General features: G+C 43.1%; 2 protein-coding genes across 6 annotated transcripts in view; one reads left to right on the forward strand and one right to left on the reverse strand.

The window, feature by feature from the left end:
* The window catches only part of SNRNP40 (small nuclear ribonucleoprotein U5 subunit 40), a 33,546-nt gene extending 25,072 nt beyond the window's left edge, over positions 1-8,474 (reverse strand). Inside the window, exons 1-4 of the mRNA XM_027059832.2 lie at positions 8,285-8,474; positions 5,932-6,061; positions 4,449-4,542; positions 3,093-3,258 (exon numbers count right to left, since the gene is read on the reverse strand). Of these exons, the coding sequence (XP_026915633.1) occupies positions 3,093-3,258; positions 4,449-4,542; positions 5,932-6,061; positions 8,285-8,428 (534 nt within the window). The 5' untranslated portion in view covers positions 8,429-8,474. The remainder of the gene's footprint in view (positions 1-3,092; positions 3,259-4,448; positions 4,543-5,931; positions 6,062-8,284) is intronic.
* Positions 8,475-8,607: 133 nt separating this feature from the next.
* The window catches only part of ZCCHC17 (zinc finger CCHC-type containing 17), a 60,937-nt gene continuing 46,993 nt past the window's right edge, over positions 8,608-22,551 (forward strand). For 3 of the 5 annotated variants that reach the window (XM_053210441.1, XM_053210447.1, XM_027059834.2), the window contains exons 1-2: positions 8,609-8,748; positions 18,024-18,144. In XM_053210441.1, the coding sequence (XP_053066416.1) occupies positions 8,624-8,748; positions 18,024-18,144 (246 nt within the window). In that variant the 5' untranslated portion in view covers positions 8,609-8,623. The other 2 variants (XM_027059833.2, XM_053210458.1) reach the window with 2 other exon arrangements.

The following is a 22,551-nucleotide window of genomic DNA, read 5'->3' on the forward strand; positions in this document are numbered from 1 at the left end:
TGGAGGAGGAGGACTGATACTACCTGACTTCAAGACTTACTATAAAGCTACGGTAATCAAGACAGCGTGGTACTGGGGAAAGAATACATCAGTGGAAGAGAATAGAGAGCCCAGAAGTAGAACCCCATAAATATAGTCAACTGATCTTTGACAAAAGAGCAAAGGCAACACAATGGAGCAAACAGAGTTTCTTCAACAAATGGTACTAGAACAACTGCACATTCACATGAAAAAACATGCGTCTAGACACAGACCTTGCACCTTTTACAGAAACCAACTCAAAATGGATCACAGACCTAATATAAAATGTAAAATATAACTCCGAGAAGGTAACAGAAGAAAACATAGATGACCTTGGGTATAGCAAAGACTTTTAGACACAACACCAAAGCACAATCCATAAAACACGGATGAGCTGAACTCCATTAAAATTAAAAACTTCTGGGGGCGCCTGGGTGGCTCAGTCGGTTAGGCATCCCAACTTTAGCTCAGGTCATGATCTCCTGGTTCATGAGTTCGAGCCCTGCATTAGGCTCTCTGCTGTCAGCACGCAGCCTGCTTTGAATCCTCTGTCCCCGCCTCTCTCTGCCCCTTCCCTGCTGGTGTGCTCTCATGCTCTCAAAAATAATCAAACATTTTTTAAAAATTTAAAAAAATTAAAAACTTCTGCCTGCTAAAGACAATGTCAAGACAATGAGAAGACAGGCCACAAGACAGGGAGAAAATATTTGTACATCTGATAACGGACTATTATCCAAAATGTACAAAGAACTCTTAAAACTCAACAATAAGAAAACAACATGATTAAAAAAAATGAGTTAAAGATAGCAGACATCTCACCAAAGAAGATACACTGATAACAAAACGCATATAAAAACATGCTCCATATCAAATGTCATCCCGAAAATGCAAATTAAATCAACAGTGAGGTACCACTACATACTTATTGGAAGAGCAAAAATCTGAAGCAATGACACCACCAAATGATGATGTGGCGCAATGGAGACTCATGTTCATTGCTGGTGGGAATGTAAAATGGTATAGACACTTGGGAAGAGAGATTGGTGGTTTCTTTCTTTCTTTCCTTCTTTTTTAAGATTTTATTTTTAAGTAATCTCTACACCCAATGTGGGGCTCAAACTTACAACCCTGAGATCAAGAGTTGCACGCTCTACTGACTAAGCCAGCTAGGTGCCCCAGATTGGTGGTTTCTCAAACACATTCAGGGGTGCCTGGGCGGCTCAGTCGGTTAAGTGTCTGACTTCGGCTCAGGTCAATATCTCACGGCTTGGGAGTTCAAGCCCTGCGTTGGGCTCTGTGTTGACAGCTCAGGGCCTGGAGCCCGCTTCGTAGTCTGGGTCTCGGTCTCTCTCTGCCCTTCCCCCGCTTGAACACACATGTGCTCTCTCTCAAAAATAAAAAACATTAAAAAAAAACAAACCTAAACATACTCTTACCATATGACCTAGCAATCACGGTCCTTAGCATTTACCTAAGAGAGTTGAGAAACTTAGGTCCACACAAAAACTTGCACGTAGATGTTTCCAGCAGCTTTATTCATCATTACCAACTCTTGGAAGCAACCAAGATATCCTTTAGTAGGTGAATGGATAAACTGTTACATCCCGATGATGGAATATTATTTGGCACTAAAAACAAATGAGCTATCAAGCCATGAAAAGACATGAATGAATCTTAAATGCGTATTACTAAGTAAAAGAAGCCAATTTCAAAAAGGCAAAACGCTGAAGACAGTAAAAAGATCAGTGGTTGCCAGGGGTGGGAGGGATGAATAGAAGGAGCACAATTTTCAAGGCAGGGAAAATACTCTGAAATGTACCACAATGATGGATACATGTCATTATATGCTTGTCCCAAACCACAAAATGTATAACACTAAATGTGAACCTCAACAAAAACTATGGACTTTGAGTGATTATCATGTGTCACTGTAGGTTTATCAATTGTAAAAAATGTACCACTCTGGTGGGGAAAATGGGGGAGGCTGTGCATGTGGGGGCAGTGGGTATATGGGAAATCTTTGTATCTTCCCCTCAATTTTGCTGCCAACCTAAAGCTCTTCTAAAAAAAATGTCTTAATTTAAAAACAAAAATTCCCTTGGGGCGCCTGGGTGTCTCAGTTGGTTGGGCGTCCGACTTCAGCTCAGGTCATGATCTCACGGTTTGTGAGTTCAAGCCCCGCGTTGGGCTTTGTGCTGACAGCTTGGAGCCTGGAGCCTGCTTTGGATTCTGTGTCTCCCTCTCTCTCTGTTCCTCCCCCACTCGCACTCTCTCACTCTCAAAAATAAATAAAGATTAAAAAAAAAAATTTAGGAAAACAAAAGCAAAAGCTCCCAAAATTCTCACTCCAGACCTACTGAACTAGAATCTGGGTATTTTTAACAGGTTCTTCAGGTGAGTCTGATATGAAGACAGGTTGGAAATCACTGGACTAAATAAATGACCCTGTTACTAAACCACATATTGACCTTTTCATATAGTGACTATACTTTTACAACAGCTTTGGAAGACATGTATATTACGGTCACTGTTCTAAAGACTGAGAAACAGGATCAGGAAAGTGAACTACCTGAGATCACATAATTAAGTAAATAGCTGAGTCAAAACTTCAATTTGGGTGATTCATGTCGTTTCATGTCACAATGGTTCCACATGGTTCTAATATTTATTATTCTAGAGGATACTTAAAACGTATTATTTTAGGGGTGCCTCAGTCGGTTAAGCGTCCGACTTTGGCTCAGGTCATGACCTCGCAGTCATGTGAGTTCGAGCCCCGCGTCGGGCTCTGTGCTGACAGCTCAGAGCCTGGAGCCTGCTTCAGATTCTGTGTCTCCCTCTCTCTCTCTGCCCCTCTCCCCTGTTCATGCTCTGTCTCTCTCTGTCTCAAAAATAAATAAATGTTAAAAAAAAAAAATTAAAAGAAAAAAAAGTATTATTTTAAAAGGCCTCTGTTTTGAGAAATGACCGCTAAAGCAAAGTTGTGGAGAGGAGTGTATGGCACAGGTGGAAAGCAAGATAGGCTCCCATTATGTAACCTTAGAAACTGCAACAGACAGACAGACAACACCCACCTTAACTGTACCATCATCACTGCCAGTGCAGACAAGCTGGGGGCCCCTCCTGGCTGGGTAACAGGAATTCACAAAGGAAGTATGTCCTTTCAGCCTTTTAACCCTCTCGCCTGTCTCACTGTCCCATACTGCCACAGTTTTATCTGTGGATGCGGAGAAGAGCATACTACAAGAAGAACAAAAAAGAAATAAGTGAAGAAAAGCAATGGCAACCCACCCCCTCCCCGCCCACACACAACATTTGCCAAAACGTGCTACTCTTTAAGGCCACTGACAGGTTGTGCTCTGACAGTTTGACACATGATGCAGGAATGCTTCACCCTCCCTAACAAAATCCTGCTGGTTTTCTAGACCCAGTTACAAGGTCTACTCTATGCAATGTCAAAAAAATTTCCTTCTGTCAGTCCCCATGATGTATTACAACCTAATACCAGTAGTTTTCTCAATCTTTTTCTCCTTTGAGATAGACAACACTTTAGACATTTTCCCATCTGGAAATGTTTAATCACTCCCTGCTGCAGAGTGAAGACACACTGTAGCAATTCCTGACCTGGTGGCTCCGTAAAGTTTTTACTTTGTTTCCAAAAATGATTTCTAAGTTATAATTGATTTCATAAGGCATTCTTTACTCAAATACTAACAGGGAAAATGTATACAAGGTTATGTACCAGTTGATTCTGGGACCCTAAGATTTTAGAGGCCAGAGGTATAAAACAATGAATGTTCACTAAAATACCTAATAGGATTAAATGACTTTGTATGATCACATTTTTATATTACCTAGGTTATTGTAAAATTATGCGGTCATTAAAATGTTTATGATAAAATGTATACTATGATACAGATACAACAGGTGAGTAACAGTAAGGAAAACAGCAGCAGAAAAGATCACACATGAAGCTCTAATGTACACGAAAAACCAAATGGCTTCGAGTAGGAAAAAAACTTGAGAAAAACATATCATAAGATTAACAGTGATAATCTTTGGAGTGGTGGGAATCTGGGCTATTTTTTCATTTATGTTTTTGAGTTTCTCAAAAGAAACGTTATTGTTTTTATTAAAAAAAATAACTGATATCTGCATATGCAAATTACATTTTGTTTTGTTTTAAAAAGAAACAAATTTGCCTGAGCTGTCGATGTTAGGTGATAGAGATGTATTCACGTATGCATACATGGAGCAAGAAACACCAAACTTGGCTTAACAGTGATAGGATAATAAAGTAGCTGCTCAAAATGCAGTAGTTTTTGATGACATAGTCTCCTGAAAGAGAAAACTCAAGGATGCAACGTGAAAGGATGCCGAGACAAGTTCGTAGGAGAAGCAGCTGTCATTCCACTGTGTGAACTACTCACCTGCCATCGGTATTATAATGCAGCTCCATCACCGCCCCACTGTGTCCCTTCAATGTGGCATAGTTATCACAGTCACCATAGACATTCCACAGCACTGTCAGGGAGACAGGGGTTCTGTGATCATTACTACGCAAAAGAAAAGTCATCACTGGCCACAGAAAAGGTACTTCTAAATTTATCACAACAGTTTTGAAATTATACTCCCTGGGAGTATTCTCCCTATTGGTTCTCCCAGCTGGACCGATTTTCCTGACACTAAAACAAAAGTAATGCCATATTTTCATATTTCATAAGGTTGAAAAAATTAATTTTTTAAATCTGAAAGTCTTCTGCTGTAATGTTAAAAAAGCTGGTACTCACTCCTACATGTCTGCTATGAGTATAACAGAACTGCAAAATGATGGCACTTACAGAAAACCCAAGAAGCTGCAAACTGACTTGAAGGGCACATGGCAATGACTTTATATTACATTTACTCATTCCACATGTACCATGTACCCGTAACAAGCCAGATGCTGGGGTAAAATGAGATAAGCGAATAGACACAGTTCCTGTCCTCAGGCAGCTTGGTTTAGCAAGGAATGAGGCTTGAGTATTATTAAGGAGCACCTCTATATGCAATAAGGCATGTACATATGGTATTCTTCTGTTGATAAACCATTTTTTTGTTTGATGAAATTAAGCACATCAATTTAAGGGATTGATCTTAATTAATCTTCTGCAAAGATTCCCAACTCTTCCAGATGCTTGGTCACTGTTAAGTTGAAGGATCACAGAACTAGAATACCTACATCAAGACAGCAAAGACAGCTATCATCTACCTTGAGGTACAATCTTATAAGCAAAGAGCTAAAGGACTCACTTAATCTCACAATACAACAAACGATGCCAGGATAAAAGAGTCAGATGTTTCTGGTATCTTCTCTCTTGTTTTTTCTCATGACTCTTCTGAAGTGATTTTTTCTACTTATTTCTGAAAAATGGGTATTCCCAACTAGCAGCTGAGAATCTAAATGCCGTATGATCCTGATGACGTACAGGTAGATTATCCAAGTGAGTTGCCACTTTAGGATCCCCATGTCCCCTCCTTCTTTTCATATGCTAGGATTCTATGAGTGGATCAAGAGGAAGGCCTCACACCTTTGGGAAAACGAAAAGCTATCTCTCCATTACTTCCATTAACCTGGTATGCCTAGATCTCTTGTCTGGCTAAATCAGCTCAAGATTTGCCTCCATGAGGAAGATACCCTCAAACTAGGACAACTCACTTTCCAAGGAGTAACATGATTCCTCCTGTACTACATGGACCTTGAGTTCTATACCCAAGATCACTCAACATTTTCATGACACTCTTTCAGCATGTTAGCCAGGCAGTTTGTGATGTGACCAGCTCAGACTGATACCTTCTGTGTCACTGAAGGTTTTAAAAGAAGAATCACTATTTGGCAAAGAACAATTACTCCAGCTTCAAAAACTCTCTTACATATCAGTCGATCGAATCCTGCAGATGCTAAGGTGGATCCGTTGGGATGAAACTTGCAGCAGTACACTTCCCCTTCATGTCCTGAGAGAAGCATGATTGGAGCTTGAAGGGAGGAACACCTGGGAGGTCCCTAAACAAAAGACAGAAGTATAGGGTAGTCACTGCATACAGGCAAAGGAGGCTGCAAAAGACACGGGGAACAATAATCGAGTGGATTTCTTCTGATTTAGAGAACAGCAACTTTTCTCATGTGAACTTCTGCCTCCAATGCGACGCGGTCCTGCTGAAGTGTCCAGTGTCTATCTGTTATTCTAACTACTCCCTCATTCTGCTCCCGTCCCATAGCCAACTTTTAATTGCTCAAACATGTTAAACTCATTTCTGCCTCAGGATCTTTATCCTTGTTGTTGTCCCTGATCGGGATCTTCTTCCCTTAGATCTTCCTGTGTTTAGCTCCTTTCAAATGTTTCCACTTCAGAAAGTGTTTCTTTGACACTCAAACTCAAGCAGCACCACACCTTCCCTCTGCATTCGATTAGTCCTACTGTATTTCCCCATAGCACTTATCACTACCTGCAATTACCTTCCTTAGTTTACCTTATTTTTAACGTATCTCGTCCTTTTTCCCCACTACAAAAGGTTTGTGAGTGCAGGGACCCTGCTTGCGTCATTCAACACTGTTTTCCCAGTCTCTAGCTCATTTAATGAATGAATGAGTGAACTGACCTTCCCAACAACTCCGCAGGGTACAGATTACTGGGGAAAGTAGTTTTGATTATGGTCTCGACACTAAGCCTAGGCTTGGACAAGTCACTAAAACCTCATACTCTTGTCAGAGAGAAAAACTAGTACACTATCAGTAATCCCCAAACCTCTTCAGTCATTTCCAGTTTATGCAAGTATTAAAAAAAAATATATTATGTGCCAGACACTCTCTAGGCACTGGGAAAACGGTACTGAACAAAATAAAAACAAACAATGGAGTTTGTGTTCTAGAGAGAAGGAGGAAGAGAGGGAGGAAGAGAGAAAACAAATAAAACAGATGGCAGGTGGTAGGTACTATGGAGGAAAAAAAGCAACGTGGGTTAATGCATATGGTGAATTGCAACTTAAAACAGGGTCGTCAGGAAAGCCCTCACTGATAAAGTGGTATCTGAACAAAGATTTGGAGGAGCTGAGTGTATAAACCATGTGGGTATTTTGAAGAAGAGCACTCCAGTAGAGTGTAGCATATGAAAAGGCTTTGGGGCAAGAACATGGAAGCCAGTGTGACTGGAGCAGGGTGAGCAATGGAAAATTGGCACATCCGAGCGGTAAAGGGAAAGAGGGCAAAAGGCTGTAAGGGTTTGGGTTTAACTTTGGGGGAAGTGGAAAGCCACCGAAAGTCTGCAGCAGAGGGTAACGTGATCTAACGTTTAGCAGGATTCCTCTGGCTGCTGGACTGAGAACAGATTGACCAGACAAGAGCAGAAAACAAGAATACCAGTTAGAACCTCACTGCAATTGTCAGATGAGACGATCATGGCTTAGACCAGGAGCTAGTGATGGAGTTGGTAGAAGTGGTAGCAATTTGGGATATATTTTGAGGAGGGTGCCAGCACGATTTGTTCATGGACTGGCAGAGAGGTTGAGAGGAGACCCATGTATTTCTTGATCTGAGCCTAATAGTCCAGGAGGAGAGGTGTGATCATTACCTCTATCTCACAAGAAACGCAGTTAGGAGCATGGATTCTGGGTTTAAAATCTGTTTCTATCATTTACTAGATAAGAGTTTACAAAACAGGATACTAACAGTTCCTACCTCTTTAGCTATTAACCAAGATTAACAGAGTTTTCATGTACAAAGTACTTAATACAAGGACTCGATGAATGTTAGCTATTGTTCGGTTGTTGTTAGTAACAGTACTAGCGCTGAGAGGTAAAGAGGAAAGCAACTTGCCCGAAGTCCCAAAGCGAGTCGGTGTCACTCATTTCCTTTCTCCCCTCATTCACTCATTCATTCATCCGTCCATTCTACAAACTTTTCTGAATGTTGACTCTATGTCGGATCCCTGGGAGATTAAGTATGAGAAAGCCCTGGTACTGGTTGAGTTCAAGGTCCTTAAACTCTAATTCTAACGCCACGCCACAGGGTGGTCGAGACGCTGAAAACAGGAGTCCGACGGGCTAACGAACGCAGCATCCGCGGGGGGGTGGGGGGGGCGGGGGGGTGTCGACGGCTTTTACAGTGTTTTCTCCTTTAACCGCAGGTAGCGATTCTCGTTCCGCCCCCGCAGTGCGGGATCTCCCGGTGCAGGGCTCTCGGAGATGAAGGATGAGCTGAGGGCCGAAGGCCGCCTCCTACTTCACTTACCGCTTGCAGCAAAGCTCCCGGAGCCGTCTGCTGCTGCCCGGCTCCGGGGCCCGACCCCGCCGCTCCCAACAGCAACTCATGCCGCTGCCGTTTGACTGGTACCAGCGGCAACTCTGGGCCCTTGCGCTTCTGCTGTTCTATCATGGCGGCAACCGCTCTTCTCAGCGCCGCCGCGGACCGCGCCGACAGGCTCAGGCACCGCGCGATTGGTTCCGACTTAGTTCTTCCCCCAGAACTTCCGGCTTGGAGAAACCAATCGGCTTCCAGTAATCTCCTCTGCACCGCCCCCTGAACGCTCTTCTTTTATTGGTCAGCTCTTCCTGGCGTCACGAGAGTACGATGCCAGGATTGGTGGGTAGAGCTGGAGTCCCACCTAGGCGCGCTGTGTCTTGTGGGTGGAAGCGCTGTCTGGGTTTTGGCGTTTCGCGCAATGCTGCGGCGGGGAGACCCGGAGCTGATACCGAGTAAGTGGAAGGAAGGTCGGGGGTGGGTGGCTGCGGCATTTGGAGGCGGCGCCTCGGTTGTGTGGCCTGAGCCTGGCCCTTGTCGGCGGGAGGTTTGCAGGAGGCAGAGGCGGGCTCAGAGTTCGCCGCGCCGGTAGGTAGCAGCGTGGGTTCCGCTTCTAGGCTGGGGCAGAGCGTTGGGGTCCTTGCGGCCGCCTGGGGCTCTCGACGGCTGGCTTGTTTGTCCAGCGCCTGCAGTGTAGAACCCTGTGCCGGACGCTCCCAGGGAGGAAAGGCCTGTCTCCCAGCTCCACCAGGTTCCTCTATGGCTGAGGAGGCCGGCTTGTTTCTACCACTGATGGTGCAGCCTTGTACTAGGGCCTGCTTTGTGCCTCAGAGAAACAGAGATGAGGGAAATGTCCGACGCCTGCTTCTCCTGAGTACGGTCTTGTTGAGAGTTTTGGATTCATTCGTGGGAACCAGGTCTCCTCCTTAATCGTCCAACTGATACTTATTGTGCAGAGCCTCGGGATACATTGTGAACCAGACATGGTCCCTGACCTCAGGGGCTTGAGTCTGGTGGTGCAAACATGTAAAAACAATGATCTCACTAAGAACTGTAAAATAGTGCTGCCTAAGAGAGGGGCCTGATGTTATGCGTGCCTAAAATAAGCAGAAAGGCATCTGTGAACAAAAGGTGCCTGAACTGGTAACCTAAAGGGAGAATTCTAATTACTTAGGTCAAGAGAGGAAGACAGAATATTCCATCTAGAACAGCATGTGCAGGGGCCCTGTGGCAAATGACTAAAAGGCAAAAAGAGGCCACTGTGGCCAATACAGAGGAGATGAAGGAGAGTCTTGTACAGGATGTAGCCGGAGGGGGGTAGAGGTGCAGAAATCTTACTGTGAGAACGATGGGAAGCCACTGGATGTTTTTTATGGGGGAGGGGGAGGTGGTCTGGTGGGAGAGTGGCTTGATCCCTCAGGCCCAGTAGCATGAACAGATAGGAGGAGAGATAGGTACAGATAGAGTACTCGGGTGAGAGCTATTAGCAATGAAGACTGAGGTATTTGTACAACTGCAGGAACTGGACAGTTTTCTAGAGATATATAGGAGGTAAAATTAGTAGGATTTAATGATGGATTGGATTTAGGGAGTGAAAGGAGAGAAATCAAACTGTAGGTCCTAGGTTTCTGGCTTATGCAACAGGGTAGTTCTTTTTTTGGAAGAAGAAGAGGGAGGTGGTATGATATCCAGGAGGCAGTTTGAAATATGGCTTTGGAACTCAGAAGCGAGTTTTCGGGAAACATTTACTTGGGAATAATTGCATATAGGTGACAATATGAGCCATAAGTGTGGGTAAGAGAACCTTGAGTGGTCCCAACTTGTAATGGCCAAGAATGAAAGCATGAGTCCACAAGAGAAACACAAGAGCTATAGAGGAGGACCAGAGGAATGTTGCCTCAGCAGCAGGAAATGGTCTGTGTAGTGGTGCCTGGCTGGTCCAGTCGGTAGAGTGTGCCAACTGTTGATCTTGAGGTTGTGAGTTTGAGCCCCGTACTCGGTGTAGAGATTGCATAAAAATAAAATCTTTAAAAAAAAAAAAAAGATTCTGTGTTAGAAAAAGTTTCTGTGTTAGAAAATCCTGGGATTTGGGGCGCCTGGGTGGCTCAGTTGGTTAAGCGGCCGACTTTGGCTCAGGTCATGATTTCGCGGTCCGTGAGTTCGAGCCCCGCGTCAGGCTCTGTGCTGACAGCTCAGAGCCTGGAGCCTGTTTCAGATTCTGTGTCTCCCTCTCTCTGACCCTCCCCCGTTCATGCTCTGTCTCTCTCTGTCTCAAAAATAAATAAAAAACGTTAAAAATTTTTTTTTAGAAAATCCTGGAATTTAAATAACATGAGAATTGAAACATGTCTGTTGGCTTTATCATCATGGAGCTTATGGTGTCCTTCGTGAGAGTTGGTGTGATGAGACCAGAAGCCAGATATGAGGCAGAGATTCAGGAAAGGAAATGGAGGCAGTGAATCTACAGAGTATTTTTCATACATAAGATTGTAAAGGAGAGGAGAGGATGTGGAAGCTGAAGGAGATGAGGGGTCACCAAGGATCCAACTGAGAGGGTGAAGGAGAAAGTGAGAGAGAGAGCAATTGGGTCATTGATCGTGTTGTGAAAACGTGAGAATAGATGGGATCCAAAGTACAGTTAGAGCAACCTTAGGAAGATGGACAGTTTCTCCAGTGAATAGAAAGGAAGAAGGAAACGAAGGCAGTAGGTACAGTCTGTTTGTATATTTGGTACTGATAAAATGAATTCCTTTCTCATGGCTTTTATTTTCTCTGTAAAGTAGGTGATGTGATCATATGCTTAGAGTGAGAGGAGATCAGAGATTTGAGAAGATTGCAGAAGGTGTGAAAGACGTTGTAGATCGTGGGAGAATTGTGTGACCAGAGAAATGTAGAATTGTCTTGCAGATTTGAGGTTGGAGATCATAATTTTTTTCTAGCAACATCAGGCCATTCTGTGCCGGCATGCAGAAAACATACCAAGGTATGGTGGTGAGGACTGTGGGTTTGACTTGCTCAGCGCACGTTTCTACCTCTACCTCTTACAAGGCAGCGCACGTTGCCTTCTCTTACTGAAAATTCTGAGATGCCAAAAACGATTTCGTAGACTCCTTTGCACCTAAGGTGAGAATTGAATTTGGAACTGAGTTAGATGTGGAGACAAAGAGAGTGAGAGCCATCCAATTCTGCTGGCAAATTTCGTAGCAGAGCTGATGTCTCTTTAGTCACCAACTTTCTGGTTTAGTGACTTTCTGCAATGATAGCCATAACTTTCTTGATCGTGGCGAAGACTTATTTTGCGGGTTAGGACTTGTTCCTGTAAGTTCTAACAGAGCCTGCTCCCATAGCCCTTCAAGTAATTTTGTAAGCCACATGATCCCTGGCGATAACTCCCTTTTGGCTTATCTTAGCTGGCATGGGTTCTGTTGTCTGCAACCATACTTCACTCATGCCAGACAGGTGAGCTGTAAAGACAAGGAGTTAAAGGGTGGTCAGGGTATTATTAAAATGATGGGCTATGGAGTCCAAGCTGGAGAGGGCTAACAGGTTGGAAGAAAGTAGAGGTCGATAGATTAGGATTCTAATGAGGTCAAAGAACAGTGTTCTCTGCTATAGGACTTCCATTTATCCTTAAAGTCCTCTTCAGTTGTCACCTCTTAAACTTCCCTGTGTCCTCCAAACCCTTGGTCTCTTGTTTTCTCAGCACTTTGAACCTAGCCACTGTTTTAGCACTGGTCACATTGCATTGCAAATGGTTACCATTATCCCTGCCAGACTAGGAGGTCTGTGAGGACAGGGACTGTGTTGAAAGGGGTAGTAACAGTGGCCTGGGCATATGACCCTTGGAATGGCCTAGTATTTGTCTCTTTCTAGCCATGCATTTTGGGCAACTTACTTCATTTCTGTACACAGGAATACCTACTTTGTAGAGTTGTTTTAAGGCCTGAAGGGAGGTTTACGAAGTGCTTACCACAGAGCCTGGCGTAAACATCGGTAAATGCGCTGAACTGATGAGTTAACAGTTTGAAGTAGGATTAAATGAAGTACTTCAGTATTTCAGTAGACAGTTCTAAATTTCAGTGTGCTAGACGCTGCAGATTTGGAGGGGGGTGGATATGATACTGTGTAAGACAAGGGCATGCACAGAAGAATTTCACAATCTAGAAAGGGAAGAAAAAATGTCCATATGATTTGAATCCCATCTTCATCATTCATAGCTTTGTAATCTTGAGTAAGTTACTTAGCTTCTCTCATGTCTTAGCTTTTTCATCTATAACGTGGCAATGATAATTGCCTATCTTGTCGAGTGGTCCGAAAGAGAATCAAATTACTTAAGACAAGTAAAGCTCTTAGGTTAACGTACAGCAAATAAATACTCGAACACTAGCTGTTGTTATCAGATGACTTGGAGAGGACCTCCAAGATTATTGACTAAGAACAGTGTGGGGTACGAGCGTAAGTACTGGTCATGGGGTCTCGTGCCAATGGCTAGCTGTAAGCAGCCTCTGTCAAGTCACTTGACCTCTGTTAGCCCTATTTTCAGTTAAGTAAAAGTAATGAGGGGAATGATTCCTTTTCATTTTTCACATTTTATGAGTCCGTTTTTTGTGTTTTTCTTTGCACTTTACTATTCTCTTTCCTGCTTTTGGACATTTTCTCAATCAATCCATGACTGAAGTTCAAAAAGGAAGAAGCATCTGTCTCAGATAGTCATTCTATCAAGTTGATGGGAAGGAGGAAGTTTGGCTACCATTGTGGCATTTGAAAATCTCCCCCTTCTAATCTAGCCAACATATTGGGTGGAAGTTATTTCCTCTACATTCTTTAGACCAGAATGCTTTCTCCCTTCTTTCTTTCCCTGTGTTTGGCGTATAGTGAGGCCATTCACTCATTCAAAAACAAACAAACGGGCGTCTGGGTGGCTCAGTCGGTTAAGCGTCCGACTTCCACTCAGGTCACGATCTCGCGGTCCGTGAGTTTGAGCCCCGTGTCGGGCTCTGGGCTGATGGCTCAGAGCCTGGAGCCTGCTTCTGATTCTGTGTCTCCCTCTCTCTCTGCCCCTCCCCTGTTCATGCTCTGTTTCTCTCTGTCTCAAAAATAAATAAACTTTAAAAACAAACAAACAAACAAAAAACCCACAAAATTTTGAGTACCTACTGCATACCAGGTATGAGGAACAGAAGACCAAATAAGAAATGATCCTTGGTTATATGTTTAGATGAATTAATCCAGACCTAGCTCATCATAGCCTCGTCCATGAATAATGCCCTTCTGACGATGACTCCTCCTTGGAATCTCTAATGTTGGGACTTAGTTCATGTTAGAAATTCTCACAAGATTTAGATGTGCACTGTGAATTCTTTTGAGGCAATGGAGAATAGTGGTTGAGAATGCAGGCTCTGGAGTCATTCTGTCTTTGCTCATATCCCAGTATTTTTACTTATCAACTGATTCTCCTCTCAATTCGTATGCACAGGTTAAAGGTAAATTAAAATCCCTTTAACTCTTAGGGTTCTATCTAGTTATTATTGTTCTGTTACGACCACAACAAATCTAAATTCAAACAAACTTAACTACAACAACAACAATCTTGGCCGGATCAGTAAGGTGACACATGAAATGAAGTTCCAAAGATGCCTTAAAATATCTTCCAATTTGGGGCGCCTGGGTGGCTCAGTCGGTTGAACATCTGACTCTTGGTTTCGGTTCAGGTCATGATCTCGCAGTTCATGGGTTTGAGCCTTGCATCGGGGAGTGGGGCGGGGGGTGGGTTCTGAGCTGACAGTGTGTGGCTTGCTTGGGATTTTCTCTCTCCCTCCCTCTCTGGCCCTCCCCTGCTCATGTTGCTTTTTCTCAAAAAACAAAAAACAGTATCTTACCAATTTAATATTGTTCTATGAGCTTCACGTTGCTTGAGAGAAGGGAGAGCAGGATGTTTTTCTTTTTTAATTGCATGCACATTTAAAAAACAAGTTTGAAATAGTCACAAAACTGGAGGTACAGTACAAATAACATTTTTTTTATGAATCATTTGCGAGCTAAGTTGCCGACCTGATGTCCCATCATCCCTGAATACTTTAGTTTTCCTACAAACAAGGACATTCTCCTGTATAACCACACTGTAACTACTATAATCAGAAAGTTAACATTGCATCACTTCTTCTGGTCTTTTTTTATTTTTTTTATTTTTTTAAATGCTTATTTATTTTTGAGACAGAGGGAGAGAGAGCACGAGTGGGGGAGGGGCAGAGAGAGAGGGAGACACAGAATCTGAAACAGGCTCCAGGCTCTGAGCTGTCAGCACAGAGCCCGATGCGGGGGGTCGAACCCACAAACCGTGAGATCATGACCCGAGCCGAAGTCAGACGCTTAACCGACTGAGCCACCCAGGCGCCCCTACTTCTTCTAGTCTTTAGGCCCTGTCATCATTCTGGACAGCCCAATATGTGGACGCCATCATTACCCTGCTCCTTTTCACACTGGGTTGATCTTTGCAAATTTCCTCCTCACCCAATATAGGTTCTGACCTCACTCTGGGCCATCGTTCCCCTGCCACACCTCCCGTCCCCACACTCTCCTTGCTCTGTCCCTTGCTTTGGGAAGTGGGTGGCTAGTAACTGGGTCCCTGTTGCCTCCCTACACATTACAATGTTTAAAAAACGTTCACTTAAAATGAAGCACTTAAAGAAGATACTCTGTTTCTAGAATTATTGCAAAGCAACTCTAAATGGTATACCTCGATCCTTGTCAATTTACTTGCTCTTTTAAGTCTACAGATGTGGTCCTATTTGACTGGACTGACTATATCTGTGTTTCATAAACTTTCTTAAAACAGCAGGACTCTTTTTTTCAAATGACATCTTATTTAGAAGCTTAATAGGTAAATCGGATCCAAGCAGAATACACTCCTGTACCCTTCACTCCTCCTTGCTCCCATGGTCCAACCCAAGGCGGGGAGGGCAAGTGGGAATTGGCAATAAACAGTCTCTTACTCATTACTGAAGAGAGACTACTGGCTCCCAACTGCTCTGGGCAGGACCTCCAGAAGTTGGTTTCTTTGGGGATGTGTTCCCCCTTCCTTTGAGGACGCTCCTCTGGTTGGTTGGCCTCCAGCCCTACTTCTTTGGCTTTCTTGAACCCTGTGGTCCCTAGATATTTCAGAGTTGACTGTTTACAAATAAACTCAGGTTGAAGAGTTTCTGAACAACCACCATAAAACTCTAGGTTTTTGTAGGACATAATTTGAAAGAAAACATTAAGGTCCATTTTTAAAAATGGCAACCTGCTACTTTCCTGAAATTGTAAACCTGTTACTGTCATGTTTCCAGATTTCCCTCATTAATGCATGCCACTCTCCTTCTTGAAGAATCACATAGGGTTTCTCAGGCTCCTGTTCTGTGGCAGGAGCCAACAGGAGAGCTTCAAGTTATGTATTCCTACACTGACCACAGCAGAAATCTATAAGAATCAACTTTAGATTTTTTTCTTTTTCTTTTTTTTTTTTTTTCTCTTTCCATGACCTTTGTAGAGAGGAACAGGTTATAGACTAAGATGTTTGAGCTCAATTTAGGTGTCCTAGCTGCTGATGCCTCTATGGACTCTATACCTCACTAGTGCTCCAGGAGCTGGAGGAATTAAAGTCTCTTGATGGAGCCACTGGCCTCAGGTCAGTAACCTCTGTTTTAGGATGTGAGATAAGAGGTGCTAGTCAGAGAGAGGGGAAGACTGGAGATGAGCCTGCAGAGCTAGGAAGTGACAGAGGCAGGAGCCAACCAGGCTGTGATACTTGGATTTAACCTGTTTACCAGCCATTTCTCAAGAACTGACAAATCTGCCCTCATTCCATGTGCTATTAGTAGAGTGACAGAAAACCACGTGTGGCTGACCTAAGCAGAAAAGGGCGAGTTTATTATAAGGGTACAAAGTTGTCTTATGGAACTCAAGGACAAGGATGTAGGAACCTGGGGATGATACAGGAACCAGGGTTTGGAAAGCTGGTGGGATTTCTTTCAGTTCTGTTTTAAGTGAGGCAGTGCAGTTAATAGACGATGCTATAGATCAGGTAGAGTTTCCAAAACCAGGACCCAGAGCCATCATGTGAAAGTGAGGGGTTGTGCTGGGAATTGAGGAGAAAAGAAAGTATTTGGTTATGAAAATCTAGGGAAAATAGAGGTTCAAGTCTTACTGTTGGCAAATGTAAATGGGAAAAACCGAACTGAGGGCAGTACCCTTAGATTTATCTTTGTGTAGCACTGATTTTATTCGGCAGAGTAAAGTGGCATGGTTAAAAGCCACTGGACTGCTAGTTTCCTCTCTGATAAAACCAGGAGACTGAGGTCCCTTCCAACTCCAAAGCTGTAAGACTTTCTTTTTTTTTTTTAATTTTTTAATTATTTTTTTTAACATGTATACATTTTTGAGAGACAGAAGGCAGAGCACGAGAGGGGGAGGGGCTGAGAGACAGGGAGACACAATCCAAAGCAGGCTCCAGGCTCCGAGCTGTCAGCACAGAGCCCGACGCGGGGCTCGAACCCACAAACTGTGAGATCATGATCTGAGCCAAAGTCAGATGCCTAACCGACTGAGCCACCCAGACACACCCAAAGCTGTGAGACTTTCTACTCAGGCAGCATCAGCATCGTCTGGGAGCTTGTGGAAATGCACAGTCTCGGGCACCACCTCGGACTTACTGAATTGCAGTCTGCATTTTAACATGATTCATAAATAAAATTGGTGCATACAAGTGCATATGTGTGTGTATAAATTACTAAAATATATTTTTAAATGATTGTTAATTAATGGTTAATAATTTCATGATTCCATTAAAAAACCTATATATATATAAAGAAATTTTAAAGAATATAAACAGAATTGAATGATGAGTGATTTTTTTTCTTTATTATGACTGTACGTTATTATCATCTGAACTTTTAAAATGAGCATGTGTGGTTTTAGTTTTATAAGGAAAAAAATAAGCTATTGTCTCTTTTGAAAGTCACTTCAGATTAACACCTAGCATGGTGTTTAAAAGCAGGCGGGGGTAGGGGGGCACTGGCAGGTTTACTCGGTAGAGAATCCTACACTTGATCCTCGGGGTTGTAAGTTTGAGCCCCGTGTTTGGTGTAGACATCACGTAAATAAATATAACTACCAGAACAAAACAAAACGAAACAGATGGGGACTCTGGTGTCAGCCAGAATTTGACTTCAGTATTTCCTAGCTTTTTGACATAGGCCTAGTGATTTGACCTATGGAAGCCTGGTTGTTTGTTTTTGTCATTTATATAAGAATACAACCTACATCTTGAGAGTTTTGAGGATTAAATGAGATACTGGATGTCCAGTGCTTAGCACAGTACCTGGATATAGTAAGTTCTTGATAACCGTTAGCTCTTATTGCTACTATCATTCCCTTTTTCAAGATTCAGTCCCTCACACGCACATCTCAAAAGCCTTCCCTTGACAAAAGAATAGTAATAATAGCAATTAGAAGACAAAAAAAAAAAAAAAAAACAGACTAATGCCTTTGGGTAGGTATCAAATTGGAAAAAAAAAAAGAGAGCAAAGTTTCCACAACTTACCGTGATCACAGTGGGCAAGAGCGAGGTGGATGAAAGCACATGGTGTTAAATCTAATGCTGTTACTCTGTAGAGATGAGCTGTGGGTTATGTGCACGTTTCTTCTTTAATGCAGATGTCTTTCATAGTGTTGTCTTATTTCTTTGTGATAGGACACTTGAATTAGCTTTACCAGAGGAGAAATGGAGGAGCCATAGAACATCAAGGATGAATTCAGGAAGACCCGAGACCATGGAGAACTTGCCTGCTCTCTACACTATTTTCCAAGGAGAGGTATACTCTTTTGGCTTGAACACCTACTCTTTATGTTAAGCATGGACTGAAGGTGAAAAGCTGCTGGGTCTGGAGCTCCTGTCCACTTGAGAATATGTTAAGCATTGCAGTTCCAACAGGAAGGACTTGAGGAGTGTCTGGCTACCACTTGTACCTCCTCTAAGCTCCAGACTCCCTACTGCATACTTGACATCTTCATTTGGATACCTCACAGCATGTCTAATTTATGTTTTAAACTGAATTTTTTCTCTTCTTTCTCCCTTTATTATCTCTTTCTCTCTTTCTAGAAATGTTTTTTTTTTGTTTGTTTTAAGTAATCTCAACACCAGACGTGGGGCTCGGACTCAAGACCCTGAGGTCAAGAGTCAGATGCTTCACTGACTGAGCCATCCAGGGGCCCCTTAATTTTTTCCCTTTTCTAGCCAAATCTGTTCTTCTGGTCTTTCTCATCTCAGCAGATGCAGCCACTACCCTTCCAGGTACCCATGCTAAATGTCTGGGTCTCGCCCTTCATTTCTCCTCTTGATTTGATTTTGATTTTTTCCTCTCCCTCCAGTCCGCCAGCAACTTGTGTCATTACTACCTCCCAAATGCATCTCTTATCTGTATACTTCTTTACCCCTATGGCACCCCGTTAGTTCAAGCCCGCCATCTCTTGACCTGGCTTACTGGGGCCCCAATGTCTATTGTAGTTCCTCTCCAATCTGTTCTTTCCGTTGCAGCCAGAATAACATCTAGAACAGATTGAACATGCTGCTTTCTCGCACTTCTGGGCTTCTCATTGTACTTGAATTCATCCGAACAATTTCATGATCCCTACATGACTTGGCCTCTGCTTATGTGGACAGTGTGGTTTTGTTTCATTCTCCTTACACACCAGCCACACTGGCCTCCCTACAACTCTGAGTATTCTAAGCTTGCTTCCTTCTCAGGACTTTTGCATATGCTGTCTGTAACTACCCCACTCTCCCACCAACTTCTTTTCATGTTTTTGGTCTCAACGCTAGCGCCGTCTCCTCAGAGATCTCTGCCCCACCATAAATAAATAGGCTCACCCTGTAGTTGCGTACTTGTGTAATGTCTGTCTTCCTCACAAGATACTCAGCTCCATGAGGACAGAGCCCTGAGTGTTTTGTTCGTGGTCGTGTATCTCAGTCCCAAGTAGGTGGGTGGAAAATAATAGGTGCTCATCACATCTTTGGTGACTGAATGAACGATCGGCCTTTGAGGAAGAAGGCGTTGTATTTGGAGAGCAGACAAAACCTGGATTCCTGTCCTGGCGCTTTTACTTGAGACTGCCACTTACTCTCTTTGGGGCCTCAGTTTTCGCATGTGTTAAATGGAGATAATAACTCCTTCCAGAGGATTGCCCTGATGGTTCAATAAGCTGTCATCTGTAAAAACAATGCCTGAGATACAGGAGGAATTCATTAATGTTGCCTTCCTCTTCTCAAAGCAAAAGTAGAGCCAAAAAATTGTTTTTACTGCCTTATGAGTGCCCATGGTATTTTCACAGTATCATTCCTGTGGTATTCATACTTGCTTTATGGTTCACAAAAGTTTCATCTTCTAATAATGTAAAGCCTTTGAGGACAGACTTTGTGTCTGTCAGTCGGTTGTAGATAATCGTGGCTTTTGACTCCTGTTAAGTCAGTCCCGACTTGTAATATGAAGTCAAGATACAAAGGTTAATAACATTCTAGCGTATAGGAAACTTCTGCTCTTCAGAGCCTTTATATTTTTCTTTAAGGCCCGAGGTATCTCCAAACATCAGTGAGGTAGGTACAAGGGCTCAGGAAAAGGAAGTAGTAGCACCAGAGATGAAATTGATTTTTCTGGCGACGAAGCCTTCATTTGTCAGATGTTGCACAAAAGACAGAAGAGTGCAGTTCCCTTTCACAAACTGACTCAGATTTTTAAAGTGGCTGCCGACTGACAGCTTCTTAAATGAGGTGGGACTTGAATTAGTGTAGGGTTTATATATTTTACTATTAAGGATGGATGGGCTAGGAGAATATTTGGAGAGAACTTAGTAGTTCTAGCTTAGTATTTCAGGAGCACAGTTTGAAAAATGATGGTTTAGAGGTGAATAGAATTAGGGAGAGAGAAGTTGCTTGATAAATCAGAAAGAAGAAACTATTTTTCAGAATATTCATCTACAAACATTTTTATTTATTCTTATTTTTTTATTAGAGCACACGTGAGCAGGGGGTGGGGTGGGGGGGGCAGAGAGAGAGAGAATATCTCAAGCAGGCTCCATGCTCAGCATAGAGCCCGATGCAGAGCTCGATCCCATGACCCTGGGATTATAACCTGAGCTGAAACACAGAGTTGCATGCTCAACCGACTGAGCTACCCAGGCGCCCCTTCATCCACAAACATTTAATGAGTGCCTGATATTTAAAAGAAGACCTGGTTACGTTAAATTCTATTTATTTACTTATGAATTTATATCTATTTTTGAGAGAGAGCAAGAGAGCACACATGCGTGCTCAGGCAGGGGAGGGGCAGAGAGACAGGGAGACAGAGGATCTGCACTGACAGCAGCGAGCCCGATGTAGAACTTGAACTCACGAGACACAAGATCATGACCTGAGTTGAAGTCTGACGCTCAACCAACTGAGCCACCCAGGCGCCCCAAGACCCTGTTACATTGAAACTCAAAAACTTTGTAAGCTTAACATATGTCAGCACTTTGACACACTCTGTCTTTGATTCTCTCCAAAAAATTGTTAACTCTGTTTTACAGATAAGGAAACGTCTCTCAAAAGTTAAGTAATTGCCCAATGGTTAATAAATGGCAAAAACTGGGATTTTATTTTAAGTATTTATTTATTTATTTATTTATTTATTTATTTATTTTAAATGTTTATTCTTGGAGGAGGGAGGAACAAAGAGAAGGGAGACACAGAATCCAGAGCAGGCTCCAGGATCCAAGCTGTCGGCACAGAGCCCGACGTGGGGCTTAAACCCACTAACCGTGAGATCATGACCTGAGCCGAAATCAGACACTTAACCGACTGAGCCACCCAGGTGCCCCTAAAACTGGGATTTTAAATCAAGTCCTCTCTCCGAGTCTGCTTTCTGCTAACTGCACCTGGGGTTGTCCACCTGTGCATAAATGCATGGAGGAGCCAAAAGAACCCTAAAAGAACTCTCTCAACTGAATTGAGGTAGAGGAGGAAGGTAGACGGTAAATCTGGTTGTTCCACAGTCCTTTGTTTCTTTCTCAGTTATGGCCCCTATCGCAGTGTCTTGTAGGATCGTTACTCGTGTACGTATTTGTCTCCTCCACTAGATTGTGAGTTACTGGAGAGCAAGTGCTAGGGTTGTCTCAAATATCTTGGTAACTACTTCAAATTCACTTAAAAATAGGCTGAAAAATTTTTTTTAAAGTTTTAATCTCACAGTACCTGATGTGGTATCTCGCCTATAGGTGCTCAGTAAATGTGTGAATACAATGGAACCCAAGCCTCTCAGGACCAATCATCCTTGAAGAAAACTGGTGGTGCAGCCTGTAACCTAGCACTTCTTCTCTGAGCAGGCTCAGCAGGGCTGGGAAGCTTAGCAACCAAACAGCTGAGAAGCCAATATTCGTCCTTCTCTCACCCTCGGAGAGGCATCTTAGTGCCCACGTCAGTGCAGCCTGGTAGCAGGTACAAGTGTAGCAGCGGGAGTTGGGATTTGGCTCAGCCCAGCCATAGCCAAAGAAATGTGGAGGGGAAATTGGTGTTGGTGAGGCGGAAATAGCATGGGACAAAGTAAAAAGGAAACTTCTGTTCTTGCTACTTTCTACCTTTGTGATTTCGGACAGGCAACTTAGGTCTCTGAGCCTCAAGCTTCTCATTCACATTATGGGGCTAACTAGTTCCAAGGCCAGTGCAACCTCTAATCTGAAGATGGCAGATTCATTTTACCTAAGTCCTGAGTTCAGTTGAGATAATTACTGAATTTTTCCCCCTGAGCTATTTGACTAATTATTCTTGGGACACCAGGCAGACTGTGTGATCATCTGCAGCAGGTGCCATTCTGTTCATCGCAAGTCTGACTGCACCCTAGGAGACACAGTGATGGAAACACCTGGCCCTGGAAATCGGCAAGAATGCCTTTGCCTGACTGAACACTCGACTGCATCCATTCTGGAACACATTAACTTTCCCTTTTGGGAGAAGCCAAATTAAGGTCTGTTAATGATCTTTTCTCAAAAGATCGTAATGTGACACTGGAGTTTCAGGATTGAAAAGTGAGATGGTCTTAATTTACAGCAGCAAAGCCATTTGGGCTCCAACTTCCAGATGCTTCTTTTAAGTTTGTGAGATAACTATGCCCTTTAATAATGTGGTTATGCAGTATGAAACACCTCAGCCATCTTTTTAGAACTGTGGAGCAAAAGCCTTTAGTTGGTCC

Source organism: Acinonyx jubatus, chromosome C1 (assembly GCF_027475565.1).
Source record: "Acinonyx jubatus isolate Ajub_Pintada_27869175 chromosome C1, VMU_Ajub_asm_v1.0, whole genome shotgun sequence".
Classification (NCBI taxonomy): domain Eukaryota; kingdom Metazoa; phylum Chordata; class Mammalia; order Carnivora; family Felidae; genus Acinonyx; species Acinonyx jubatus.